A 14,121-nucleotide genomic window follows, 5' to 3' on the forward strand; every position below is an offset into this window, starting at 1 on the left:
AGTTTGTTCCATATATTCAAGATTTTCCTAAATTTGATATTCTTGGTAACAACCTCATCCAAATTTTGGCAAAGGTTTCAACATGAATATCATTTGCTGTTTTAAAATGGTAATTATGTATTGCTAAGAGTTCACATACTGTATAGGCCAGAGACTTGAAAAATTAACTATATGATCTGTAAAGTATTAGGGAGTTGATGTACATTTTTCAAAAATCTGCAAACTGATTGATGACCGTGAGATTTTAATAAGAATAGCAAGCATTTCTACTACAATTTTAAGTAGCTGGAGACATTAAGGCATCCCTGTTTTATTTATTCATTTATTAATGTTAAAAATAGCTGAAGTACCACCTACTGAAGATACTAAGCTATAAGTACTGCACTATTATTTTGTAAGATTTAGGGGGGAAAAAAAGATGGATGGGTCATATTGATCTGAGTGGCTTGTTCAAAGGCAAATCACATCTGCTCTCATATTCTTGTTAGCTGAAAACTGTCTTTATTTACAGTATATTATCCCTGTATTCAACCTGAATATTGTTATGTATTGATCTGACCTCCATAAAACCTGATTTGGGTATGTCCTATGTCACCACACTTCTTGAGCCTGTCTCCTCTTCTCACCCAAACACATAGGCAGGCGGAGGTCCTCTGACATGATACCTACCAAATAGCGGAAGTGGATGTCAAATCCATTAAAGAACATTTTAGATTGGATGCTTGATTTGTGTATATATACAGATGCATCTCAATAAATTAGAATATCATCAAATAGTTAATTTATTTCAGTAATTCAATTCAAAAAGTGAAACTCCTACATTATATAGATTCATTACACACAGAGTGATATATTTCAAGTGTTTATTTCTTTTCATTTTGCTGATTAAGGCTTACGTTCATTGAGTATTTAGTCTCTCGCCAGATGTCGATGCCATTTTAGACGTGCTTTCCTCTTTGCTACTCATACAGGGAATCGAGGTTAAATCAACAAAGCTACTTAACTTTCCTTCTAGCAAAGAGAGTCAAATGTAAACGTAGGGGCAAGTTTTGTCGCACTTTACAGAGGATTACCATCCTCTACCTCTGAATTTTTGACAAAAGTCGACATCAGCCCTGAAAGAGATAATTCAGCTTTATTGACAAAGATCAACAGGAAAGAAAGGGCTCTATCGTGTCAAAGTGAAAACAGATCTTGGCAAAGTGGTATAAATTAACAACAAATACAAAATAACTGATGGCACAAGTATTCACCCCCTTTAACACGAAACCACAACCCCCAAATCCCTCATAGCTAAGGGCTCTCAGCCAGTTGGTTTTAGAAGTCCCATCATTAGTTCAGTGGAGATCATTTGTCTGGACTTTCAGTTGCTTGTAGTCTAAATAGCGGCACCTGACTGCATGTGGAAGGTTCAACTGATAGGGAGTCAGGACTACACAATCAAGGAAAAAAAAAAGAACATTCCAAGAAACTCTGTGAAAAGGGGATTGAAAGGTACAGGTCAGAGGACACAGAGAAGGGAGGCCACCAAGAGACCATTAAGAACGCTGAAGGAGTGACAAGCTACAGTGAGAAGTTTGAAGAGGCTGTGCAGACATCTACTGTCACCTAGGTGCTTCACCATTCACATGCACAGGATATCTCGGCCAGAAGTCACATGGGAGACTCTAAAGTCAACTGGATGAAGGCTCTGTGGTCCAATGAGAACAAAATGAAGCATTTTTACCATCAGACTAAATGCCATGTTAAATTAAACTGCACATTATCACAAACCCACCATCCTACTTTAAAATGTGGTGGTAGCTGAAGCAGGCTATGGGGATGCTTCTGTGCAGCAAGCCCTGAAAGGCTTGTGAAGGTAAAATGAATGTTTATAAATAAAATACAGAGAAATCCTGGAGGAAAACCTGATAGTGTCTGCAAATAACCTGTGCCTTGGAAGAAGACCAACAAGAGAAATCTACCATAAAGCTAAAGTTACAGAGAAATAATAAAAAAAATACTAAAACCAACACTGTTCATGGCCTGCAGTGACCAATTCAAAGTCCATATCTCAATCCAACTGAGAATTTGAGGCTGGACTTGATGAAGGCTGTTCATTGACAATCCTCATGATACCCGACAGAGCTGGTGCAGTTTGTAAAGAAGAAACTTGGCAGAGCTGATATAGAGGAGACCTGTCAGCACAGACTCAAGGCCTTCTTGTCTAGTAAATACTCAATTGAAGAGGGTGAATACTTAATGTCATCAATTACTTTGTGTTTTGTGTGTGTAGTTAATTTAGACCACTTTTCCAGGGGTAGTGCCAAATTACTCCGTAACTAAGATATAAAATAATTTGCAGGCTTCTTTTGCCTTAGAAATTTCAGGGCTAAACAAACAGGAACAAATAGCTTTATCGGAGGGGAACAAGGGAGAAAGTAAAGCTAACTAAGACATAAATGGTCACCTGTCATTCGCACATGGATTATCCCCAAACCTCTTGGGAGAGTATTCTGAGGAAAAATGAGGTAAAAGCAGACCGTTTTAGGAGACAAGGGTCTCATTTTATCTGGTAACAATCTAAATTAGCATTCTACACTAAGAACATGAAACTAACAGTCAAATATGGTGGTGGTGTGATAGTATGGGGATGCTTTGCTGTTTCGGTATCAGGACAACTACACACACATGAAGGAAGTATGGATTCTGCTTTGTATTAGAAAAATACTTAAGCAGAGTATTGAGTTGTTTATGTGCAAATTAAAGTTGAAGTATAGTTGAGTCATAATAAAAATAATTACACAAATCATTAGAAATATTCTCACGACAAAAATATGATTCAGGCCAACAAGATTCTAAAAAAAAGAAAGCAACACAATTACGCAAAATATTAAAAATATTAGGACAAGGCCATTCAGCCCAACAAGCTTCTCCTTTCTATTCACTCAGATTGTCCAGGTGAATAGGATAGAACAAAAACATAAAAGCAAGTCTACAACAGAATGGATGAAAAAAGTAAAGTGAAATTATTAAATGTTGATTGCCTGGTCTAATTCCACATAGATGTTGTGGTGGGACATGAAACAACTAGCCACTGTTCTGAACAAGAGCAATTCATTAAAGAAGAATGAGCTAAAATTCCTTCAGAGTGATGCCAAATTCTTTTATTGAAAGGCAGAAAGTGTCTTGTTGCAATAATTGCAGTTAAAGGTGATACAAGCCATAACAAATTGTAAGGAAGCAATTACGCACATACAGAGCCAGTTCTTATCCGATATCCTTCTTCATTTATTAAATAACATATGCTATACACGTGTTATTGTTCACTTCCTAATCTAATATTACATTTTGACTGATGACTTGAAACCTTCAGAGTTACAACTTCTGGAATAGTAAAGGAAGTCGAAAAAGGGGTAGAAAAACCTTTCATGAGACTGAAACTCTGATGCAGTTAAACTGCTGAATTGAAAAGTGTGAACGATAAGTCATTCTGACATAATTTAACACTAAAATGCATACGCAAAACGTAAACAGATTGGCAGGGCTGTCAAGTGTGCAATTTTGAATGTTCATGAAGATGGCCTTTGGCTGGGAACAGCTCTTCACATTCAGAATAGGTCTAAGGCTTGACTCTGGTGTGAATTCTTGTGTGTCTAATAAGACTACGTTTTTGTGAGAAGAGTTTACCACACTGAGAACAGGAATGTGGCTTCTCACCAGTATGAATCCTTGTATGTCTATCAAGACCACTTTTTTGTGAGAAGAGTTTACCACACTGAGAACAAGAAAACGGCTTCTCACCAGTATGAATTCTTGTATGCCTTTTAAGACCACTGACTGTAGAAAATCGCTTACCACATTCAAAACAGCTATATGGTCTTTCTCCAGAGTGAACTCTCATGTGCCAATGAAGATGGCTTTTGGAAGAAAACTGCTTGCCACATTCAGAACAACAATAAGGCTTTTCTCCAGTGTGAATCCGTGTGTGTGCTTGAAGATGCCATGACTGTGAGAATTGTTTGCCACATTCAGTACAGCAATAGGGCTTCTCACCAGAGTGATTTCTTAAGTGTACCTGAAGATGACACACTTGTGAGAATCGTTTACCACACTCAGTACAGCAATGCGGTTTCTCCCCAGTATGAATTCTTGCATGTATATTAAGATGGGCAATTACTGAAAATTTTTTGCCACATTCATTACAGCCATATGGCTTTTCTCGGATATAAATTTCTCCAGTGTGAAATCTTCTATTGTGTTTCTGGAAATGACCTTTGTATCCAAATTGTTTTCCACATTCATTACAGTTATATGGCTTCTCTCCAGTGTGTATTCTTCTATGTCTACTAAGGACACTGCTCAGTGAGAATCGTTTGCCACATTCAGTACAGCAGTAAGGCTTCTCTCCCGTATGAACCCGTCTGTGTTTTTGAAGATCGCATTTGAATGAAAAGCGTTTTCCACATTCACTGCAGCTATGCCGCTTTTCTTCAATTTGAAGTCTCTGCTGTTTAGAGTCTGATTTATGCTTTGCAATGTGAAAAGCAGCCATCAGTTTATTCTTATCTTCATCAAGCTGTTCCCACTGAATTTCACTCTGAAGAGATGTCTGATCGAATGAAGATGTGGAGTAACTGACATGCTCTGGTGGATCTGTTGAAAAGACAAGTGAACAATTTATTTTAGAAGTTACTACAGTGCCTTAAAAAGTATTCATTTTTCCCCATAAATGTCAGTATGGGACTTTAATCAACTTAAATGAAATTTTTTATTATTTGTAAATCAAATAAACAGTGCTTCCCAAAAAGACAAAGACAACTATAAGCCTTAAAAATGAAATTCCAAATCCTGAAATGTCGGCATTTTGTATGTATTATTAAATCACATCACTTACATTTGTCAGGCTTTTTTGCAATTGCCTGAAATTCACACTTCTCTCCTCTGTGAATGATCTCCTCAGTAGTTTTGTCTTTGAGGTTCAGCAAACTGGGTTCAGTACGCATAAAATGATTCTGAGGATGACAAGGCATCTCTTTTTTGAATGCTGGGTATGTGCTTAAACTGAAGTCATGATCTAAAGACTTGTCTTGCTCAAAGAAGTTCATCATTTTGGGGTTTGGCATGTTAAGATTGATAAATATGTCTTCACGACTCTCAAGTTTCATCCTAACCGACTCTTTCTCAGACTGTTCCTGTTTAATCTGAACTGTTCCCATTTCAAAATGCTCCAGGTTTATATACAAAGGATTCTTTGCAGAATGCATTATCTCCCACTCACAATGCTCCTCCTTAATTAAGTTCTTTGTTTGTTCCATGAGACCGTCTTCAAAACTGCAAAGGAAAAATGACTGAACATGAACAAAGACTCTCAGGATTTCCTCTTCATGTATACAACAGTTTTGGTCTTGGTGTTGTCACCTCTCATACTGGAGATTACATGTCAGCTCTTTTCTCTGTAAGGAAAACACAGAACAGAATTAATTTACAACTGTCCCAAACATAACTATTCTATTAATGATGCTTCATTATTAGCATTTCTTTATGAAGCTACACTTGTCACTTTTCCAGAACGTTTCTGGTTGTTGGGATGATCCTTTCCATACAAATTATTATCTTAACATGATCTGCAGTTGTACTAAAGCTGGAAAGGAAACACAAGATGCTAATGTTATTAATGGTTACTTTATTTCCAGTGACAAAACTACTACTACTACTATTGTCTTATATTAAAGGCTGCCTGAGGGCACTTTACAGTAGTCTTAAAACAATATGAGATCAAATGTCACTTCCAGAGAACTGACCCCTCTGCCTGTGGTCTTAATTAACAAACTCACTAAATGGATGCTGGCAAACATAAAAGCATCTTTCTGGAACCGGAAGAGAACGCTGGCATTTCTATCTGCTACTGTAGCGGGAGCTCTGTTGCTCTTGTCTTCGCCTTTGTATTGGATTAAAAACTGGTATCACGCATCCCTATTCCTATTCGGCCTTCACACAAACCATCATAGAACTGTTCTCTGCTGGCTGCAATCTGCGTGGGCAAGTGGAAACTTTCTCACTGATTCTCTGCTCAGGTATCTAGCTTTGATGAATAGGTGATAGAAACTGCCCCTTGTTAATTGCAGAGTACTTGTGGAAATCCCAGTGGTGATAGTATACTGGCCAACATGTTATTTTAATTGCGCCAAGTAGGTACACAAGGGGTACATTGCTTTGCTGCCAATCTGGAATTTGCTTGGGCGATTTCTGGAAATCTACTATGATAAACCTCGATTGGTTGTTGTGGTTTAAGATTTTATTTCGTAATGTGAAGCATGTATACCCAGAGAGCCTTAATAATTTATTGCAATTATAGCCTGTTTCTCCCCCTGCTACCACACCATCAGAATTAGTAGACGATTACAATGCTGCTCTGTCTTCTGCCTTGGATACACTAACTCCCTTAAAAACATGGACTGTCTCATTTATTCACACTGCTCCCTGGTTTACATCTGAACTCCGTCCGCTCAAAGCTATGGGTCGACAGTTGTAGTGTCTAGCTAAGAAGACGGGTCTTGTTGTACATAAGGAAATGTATTCAGATATGTTAAAATACAAAAATGCTCTCTCTGTTGCCAAAACTGTATACTACTCTTAACATTATCAATACAAGAGGGAAAAACACAAGCTCGTTTTTCCACAATGAATAGGCTAATTACACCACCAGAAAATGTTGCTCACCATAGCCTCTCTGTTAAATACTGCTGTACTTGTTTGGATTTCTTCAACTCAAAAACTGAAAAAATCCACCAGCAACTTGCTTCATCTATTTCTGCAGAAAATGTCATACTCTCCACTATCACCCATATTCCCTTACCAACCACCCTATTCTCAGATTTCAGTTTACCAGCTGAAAATGACATCCCTAATTCTTCCACATGCCAATTAGATCCAAATACTTCCAAGCTTTGTTAAGTCCTGCCTGTCACCTATCTCCCCCATGATAACTATTATGGGTATCTCTTTCCTTACTTCAGGCACAATTCCCCCAAACCACTCCCTCCACCAATAAAAACGACCTCAATTACTTCAAGTCTAAAAATACAGTAATCCCTCCTCATTCGCGGGGGTTGCGTTCCAGAACCCCCCGCGATAGGTGAAAATCCGCGAAGTAGAAACCAAAAGTTTGTATGGTTATTTGTATATATTTTAAGCCCTTAGAAACTCTCCCATATGGTTTATAAATATTCTCCGCACAGTTATACAGTAAACCCTTGTTTATCATGGTTAATCCGCTCCAGACAGATAAATGAATTTCCACAAAGTCGGATTCTTTATTTATAAATCTAATTATTTGCAGTTAGAGCATAGAAAACCTGTTTACGACCTTCTAAATATGCTTTTTAACATTATTAGAGACCATTAGACGACGTGAAATAACACCCTTTAGTCAAAAGTTTAAACTGTGCTCCAAGACAAGACAGAGATGACCGTTCTTTCTCACAATTAAAAGAATACAAACATATCTTCCTTCTTCAAAGGATAGGCGTCAGGAGCAGAGAATGTCAGAGACAGAGAGAAAAGTAAACAATCAAAAATCAATAGGGCTGTTGGGTTTTTAAGTATGCGAACCATAAAGCGGCTGCAATGAAGGGATCAACGTGAAGGTAGTCTTTCAACATTTTTTTGAGGAGTGTCCGTATCTTCTAAGCAAACAGCCTCTGTGCAAACAGCCCCTCTGCTCACACCCCCTCCGTCAGGAGCAGAGAACGTCAGAGAAAGTGAGAGACAGAGAAAAGCAAACAATCAAAAATCAATACGGGCTGTTAGAGCTTTGAAGTGTGCGAAGCACCGCGCCAGAAGCATATCGTATATTATTGAGGAGTTTTATTTAATACGTAATACGTGCTCTAATTGGGTAGCTTCTCAGCCATCTGCCAATAGCGTCCCTTGTATGAAATCAACTGGGCAAACAAACTGAGGAAGCATGTACCATAAATTAAAAGACCCACTGTCCGCAGAAATCTGCGAACAAGCGAATAATCCGTGATATATATTTAGATATGCTTACATTTAAAATCTGCGATGAAGTGAAGCCACGAAAGTTGAAGCGTGATATAGCGAGGGATCACTGTACCAGGCTTAGACCCTAATATCCTTAACAATTATCGGCCTATTTCAAAAGTTCCATTCATTTCTAAAGTTCTCGAAAAGATAGCTGTCTCCCAACTTTGGCACCATCTGTGACAAAATAACCTTTCTGAACAGTTCCAATCTGGTTTTCGTCCTAAACACAGCACAAAAACTGCCCTGGTCAAAATCACAAATTATCTTCTCTGGGCAGCTGACATGGGACTTATATTAGTTCTTGTTCTTCTTAAACTTTGCTCCGCATTTGACACCATATCTCATCAGATACTTTTGAAATGGCTAGCTAGTTTTGGAGTCTGTGACTTTGCCCTCCAGTGGTTTTCTGCCTACCTAACTGATAGGAGGCAATTTGTTCAAATAAAGGGCTTTAAATCTGAGAATGCAGTCATTACTCAGGGAGTTCTGCAGGGCTCTGTTTTGGGGCCGCTTCTTTTTCTCAGTTATATCTTCCCAATAAGTAATATCTTTCAGCACCATGGTATTCAATTCCATCGTTATGCTTATGACACACAGCTTTATCTATCCACTAAATAAACTTCTGTTTTCCCTCTAGATACTCTTCTGGCATGTCTCCGAGACAAAGTCATGGATGACTCACAATTTTCTCCAATTAAATAGCAATCAAATTAAGGTGCTCCTCATTGGTTCTAAATCCACACTTGCTAAGGTTAACCATTCTTCCATTTTAATTAACAATATAAACACAAACATCTCTTCCCAGGTTAAGAGCCTGGGTGTCATTCTAGTCAGTACCCTCTCTTTTTCATCTCATATAAGTAACATTTCTTGGATTGCCTTCATCCATCTCTGAAGCATTTCTAGACTTCACCCTCTTCCTAAATCCAAAGAGGACTGTTTCATTTATGTTAGGTAGAATGCCCAGAGGGGACTAGGCGGTCTCATGGTCTGGAATCCCTACAGATTTTATTTTTTCTCCAGCCGTCTGGAGTTTTTGTTTTTCTGTCCCCTGGCCATTGAACCTTACTCTTATTCGATGTTAATGTTGATTTATTTTGTTTTATAATTGTGTCTTTCATTTTTCTATTCTTTAATATGTAAAGCACTTTGAGCTACTGTTTGTATGAAAATGTGCTATATAAATAAATGTTGTTGTTGTTCTTACTCAACACAGTACTGAAGTATTGGTTAATGCCAGAGTGACCTCACGTATAGATTACTGTAATGCTGTTCCATCTGGCATCCCACAAAAACATATCTATCAGTTACAACTTATTCAAAATTCTGCTGCTAGGATAATAATCTGTTATAAATCCACTCAACATTTTACACCTTTTCTCTCCCAAGTTCACTGGCTCCCTGTTTACTACTGAATACTAAATACTGCTCTTAACATTTAAAGATCTCCCCACCTCACTGATCTCCTACAGACTTACACTCCCTCTCACTCACTCAGATCCTCATCTGCAGCTCTAGTTTCTGTACCACATGTCAAACTCTGTTCAGTACTTGTGTACTAAACGGACGGAAGTTTCTACCCATTCTAGTGTTGGCCTCTATGGGGGATGCTCTACGGTTGCTTAATTTTTGGAGTTTAAATTATTAGACTGACCTACCCCAACCACAAATAATAACCTTAAAGTTAGTGGGAGTGGAGCATAGTTACCTATAGGTCCCTAATGTTAATGTCCTCTTTGGGGGCATAATGTTAAAAATGAAAATCCGATTTGCATCACGATAATAGAAAAGTGTACTAGCAGTCCATTTAGTACACAAGTTCTCTCTGTTCTATGGGAGCTACAGCATTCTCTCACAAAGATCTTCAACTCTGGAATTCTCATCCATCTCCTATCCATCACTAGACTCAATAACACAATTTAAAATTGCCCTCAAAATGTCTCTCTTCAAACTGGCATATCGATTATGAATTTAACTCTGCTACTGCCTGTTATCTTTGATGTTTGGTAATCATAGATTTGAATAGCACTATATAGTACATTCTATATCTTAAAAACACAAGTAAGTTATTCATTGATCTCTAAATGAGAGTGAAATTCATGAAATTAAAGCTTATCTAGGAAACAATATTCTGTCTCACATGCATTCAAATTCAAAATGCTGCTGTCTCCGGTGCTCAAAATTGCTTATGTGAAAATTAAGAATGTGTTGGCCAGTAGTTTTTAAAAGTAAATTCACCGACACTGTCCACAGGCCATCACATCAATGGGCATAATGTTGTTACTGTAAAATCTGGGTGTGGGTATCACCACATCAATATTCTGTATCTGAGGAGTTGACAAGCATGACAGTGACACCCTTCATGGCATACTGAATAATCAATAGGTTTATTTTCATTGCCCCAAGAAATCAAAACAGAGAACACAATGAGCTCTTCTTTAGGGCAAACATGCAAGTCAGTGTGTCACCCGGAAAGTAAACTTCTGGCGTTTTTAACTTCACTATTTTAAATTTCATGATATTCAACATGCTTGATAATTTTGTGAACCAAACAAAGTAAACATTATTCTATCCTACAGTTATTATGTTAATTAATACCAGTTCTTCAGAATTTGTTCACGTGCCCACATATTGCCAGAGTAGTCACTGGTGCCCAGGTAAAGCAGAATTGCATAAGCAAGTTAAGAAAAGAAAAAAAAAAACAAAAAGGGAAGGACTTTGTTCCTGCTATGTGCAATTGCTTGGGGGCCAACATCTTCTCAAATTGCACAATTGCCTATAGTTTACAGATTATTAGTAAAACCAGTAAACCCCCGATTCTCTATAGAATCGCAAAACCAAGAATGGCAATCACTTTCTGTTCCCTCTGATCTTTGGAGGGATGAAAAATGATGGAGGGTGGAAGCGTCCTGGGAAAGCTTTCATTTAATTAAAAAAATATATTTGTACTAAAATTAACCAATTTATTAAAACTAAAATTGAAATGTAATTGTTATATCATTTAAGTCCAAAATGTCTTGAGTTGCTGCACTTAGAAGTAAAACAAATAACAGGGTGGCAAAGGTTTAAATGAAGTAAACTGGAAACAAAAAATTCATAAAATGGTAAATTCAAAATAGTCAATCAATAATTTGCTTATAAACAACATTTTTGGTACAGATGGTTTCCTGTCCTTGAATTAGCTCTCCCTGGTATGGAGTAGTTAAAACATTTACTTTAACATCACATGAATGCCGGACTCTTGATAAGGCAATATAAAGTTGTCTATGTCCAAATACAGGCTCAGATAGGTAAATCCCTACTTTGTCTATGGTTTGTCCTTGGGATTTGTTGATCGTCATGGCAAATGCAGTCTTAATGGAAATTGGAGTTGTTTAATTTTAAAAGCTAATTTTGTCCCAACTTTAAGGTTAAGATTGTGTTGTGGTAACCAGACCGGGCTAATAGTGTTTAAATATTATAATGGGAAATTAAGGAGCTCAGTTTCGTGTTCAGAATCAACACTGTCAGTACTTAGAAAGACGTGGCTTTCTCCAGGAAACAATCCAATCACTTGGTTATTTATCTGGTCAAACGTCAATATGTTGTATATGCGGTGGTGAGCGCGTTCGTGCGGTGGTTGTATTGTGCACGGCTTGCTTCTGGCCTCTGATCTCGACTTGGAGATCTACATTACTACAAGAAGGTTGTATATGCGGTGGTTGTGTGCGCGGTAGCGTTCGGGATGTGGTTGTATTGTGCACGGCTTGCTTCTGGCCTCTGCCATCTGTGCAATTATACAAACATTACTAAACGAAGCTTGTATATGTGGTGGTGTGCGAGTTCGTGTTCGGGCGGCGGTTGTATTGTGACCTGAAGTTTAGTTTATAGGTTGTGTTGTTTGGGCGATACCTAATGACTCTAGGAAGCCGCTGTGCATGTGTGCTTTCGGTGCTGCTGGCCTCTGGCATCCGTGCATATATACAACCTTCGTTTAGTAATATAGACTACAGAGAAGACAGTTTTGCCTTATATTATGCAAGCAGAGTGAATTCAAGTCACACAGGATCATAAAAACTGCTAGTAAATATAAATGAACATTTGCACAATGCAGTCGTTTTAAGACTGAACAGGACTGATACTTGGTACATCTACAACGTAAAATCTGATTATCATTAGAAAACACCACTCAAGTTTTCAAGGACCACGGCCAAACATTGCACCCTCAATGAGATCAAAGAGTACTTTTTGTTGAAAAAAACATGAATCCTTCCCCTTCCAAGAGTCCTACATCTATCCATTCATCCATTTTCTACTGCTTATCCAAAGCCAGGTCGCTGGGGCAACAGTCTTAGCAGTGAAACCCATACGTCCTTTTCCCCAGCCACTCCTCCTTACTCATACTGTGGGATCTCAAAGTGTTCCCAGACTCACTCTCAGATATACTCCCTCTCCTGGGTCCTCCACTGGGAGGCGTTGAGAAGGCATCTGTAGCAGAAACACCTCAACTGGCCCTTCTAGATGCAGAGGGTCTGTGGCTCTTCTCCGAGCCTCTCCCAGATGTCCACTATTCTCAACCTATCTTTAAATGGGGAAGAGAGCCCAGCCACCATTTTGGCTGCATGCACCCTCAATCTCATTCTTTCGATCAATACCCAAAGCTCATAACCACGGGTGAGGACAGGAACGTAGATCAACTGATAAATACAAAGCATAATCTTTTGACTCAGCTCATTCTTCACCACTACAGATTAGTATAGTGGCCTCATAAATATACTCGCATGGATGGATGGATAGATACCACATCTAAATACTGTCAAATGCCACCAAAACGAGGGGCCTTTTGTGAACGGAGATACTGTACATAAAAAGATGAGCTGCTGATAGAATGGCAACTTCAGAGCTTCCGAGACACCCAAGGAATGAAAATCCACTGCAATACTGGAGTAACACTACATTCGGTTTCCTGCTATTGCCAAAGTAGCCGAGTGCCCCATGCGTGTGTACAGCGACTGCTCCGTGACACTTCTAAAGCGGTTAAAGAAAAGAGAATTTCCTCGACAAGGCAGTGATGCTTTTGAAAAGCCTCTCCTTCATGCAAAAAAAAAAAAAAATTCCTTTTTGTTGTATACTTCCCCATTTTTAATTGTTATTCTTTCTGTTCTGGTTTGAGTTACTCAATCAAAAAGAAAGAACTTTTAAATGTAGCATTTAAAAGTAAGGATCTATTAACCAAGTAAATGTGGCTCTGCAGCATTCATGTATTTTAATAATTATAAATGCCAGGACTGGCTGCGTCTCCCCGCATCCTCGACTAAGATGAAGCGAGTTCGGGAAATGACTAAATTAGTGATTTTGTCAGCTTATAAAGACACCGACATCATCTGTCGGGCTCGGGTCCGTCCGCTGCTTCTCTCTCACAGTTATCAGTAGTCTCGTCTTTTTCCTTTTCCTACGATCCTGCATATGGTTCAGCGGGTTCGGAAATCAGGACGAATAACAATGGAAAATGGAAACTTCTCCAGCCCTCCCCGATCATCAGCGCTTCTCTTAGAACTTATTGAGAGGGCCGTCCATTGCTGGCAGTCTTTTTATTTCCTGACAGGAAGAACTGCTCGTAAAGAGTAGCGTCAATTTCTCGTGGGAACTCCGCGCCCACCAAACCCCTCTTTCCACAGGGTCCCACCCGCATCGCCCTCCTTTCTTGAGTTGTACACCACCCGTAACTCTGAGCTATGCGCTTCATCATAGGCCCTCCCTGCTTATACTTTACTCACGTTAGGTTGGCAGATTCTTCAAAACACGAACACTTTAACTTCTTCTGTGGCGCAAGCACTTCTGTTTTGTTTTTTTTTTTTTGTTTTTTTGTAATCTTCCTTCCGGTCTTTTGAATCCCGCCTACTGCCTTTTCGTTTTTATTCACGGAAGGAGAAGCTGCGGCAGTTACATTTTCCGTGACTGCCATCTAGCGAGGCGGAGGTATGAGGCCGCTTAGTGATGGTTGCCAGTGCGGTGTCTTGTACGGGATTTGCTCCAGAAGGAAAAATTAACAGAGGAAACGAAACTGTAACTATATTCCTGTCATCTTTCCTATTCCTCTTTTACACCTCATAC

The 14,121-nt window shown here is 38.8% G+C and overlaps 1 protein-coding gene across 1 annotated transcript; it reads right to left on the minus strand.

Moving 5' to 3' along the window:
- Nucleotides 1-3,131: 3,131 nt before the first annotated feature.
- Nucleotides 3,132-13,919, minus strand: LOC120528099 (zinc finger protein 501-like). The gene is made up of 3 exons (XM_039752122.1): nucleotides 13,785-13,919; nucleotides 4,877-5,435; nucleotides 3,132-4,635 (listed from the first exon to the last, which is right to left on the minus strand). The coding sequence occupies exons 2-3, from the start codon at nucleotides 5,295-5,297 to the stop codon at nucleotides 3,602-3,604; spliced, it is 1,455 nt and encodes a 484-aa protein (XP_039608056.1). The 5' UTR covers nucleotides 5,298-5,435; nucleotides 13,785-13,919; the 3' UTR covers nucleotides 3,132-3,601.
- Between the last annotated feature and the right edge of the window lie 202 nt (nucleotides 13,920-14,121).

Source organism: Polypterus senegalus, chromosome 4, assembly GCF_016835505.1.
Source record: "Polypterus senegalus isolate Bchr_013 chromosome 4, ASM1683550v1, whole genome shotgun sequence".
NCBI lineage: Eukaryota > Metazoa > Chordata > Cladistia > Polypteriformes > Polypteridae > Polypterus > Polypterus senegalus.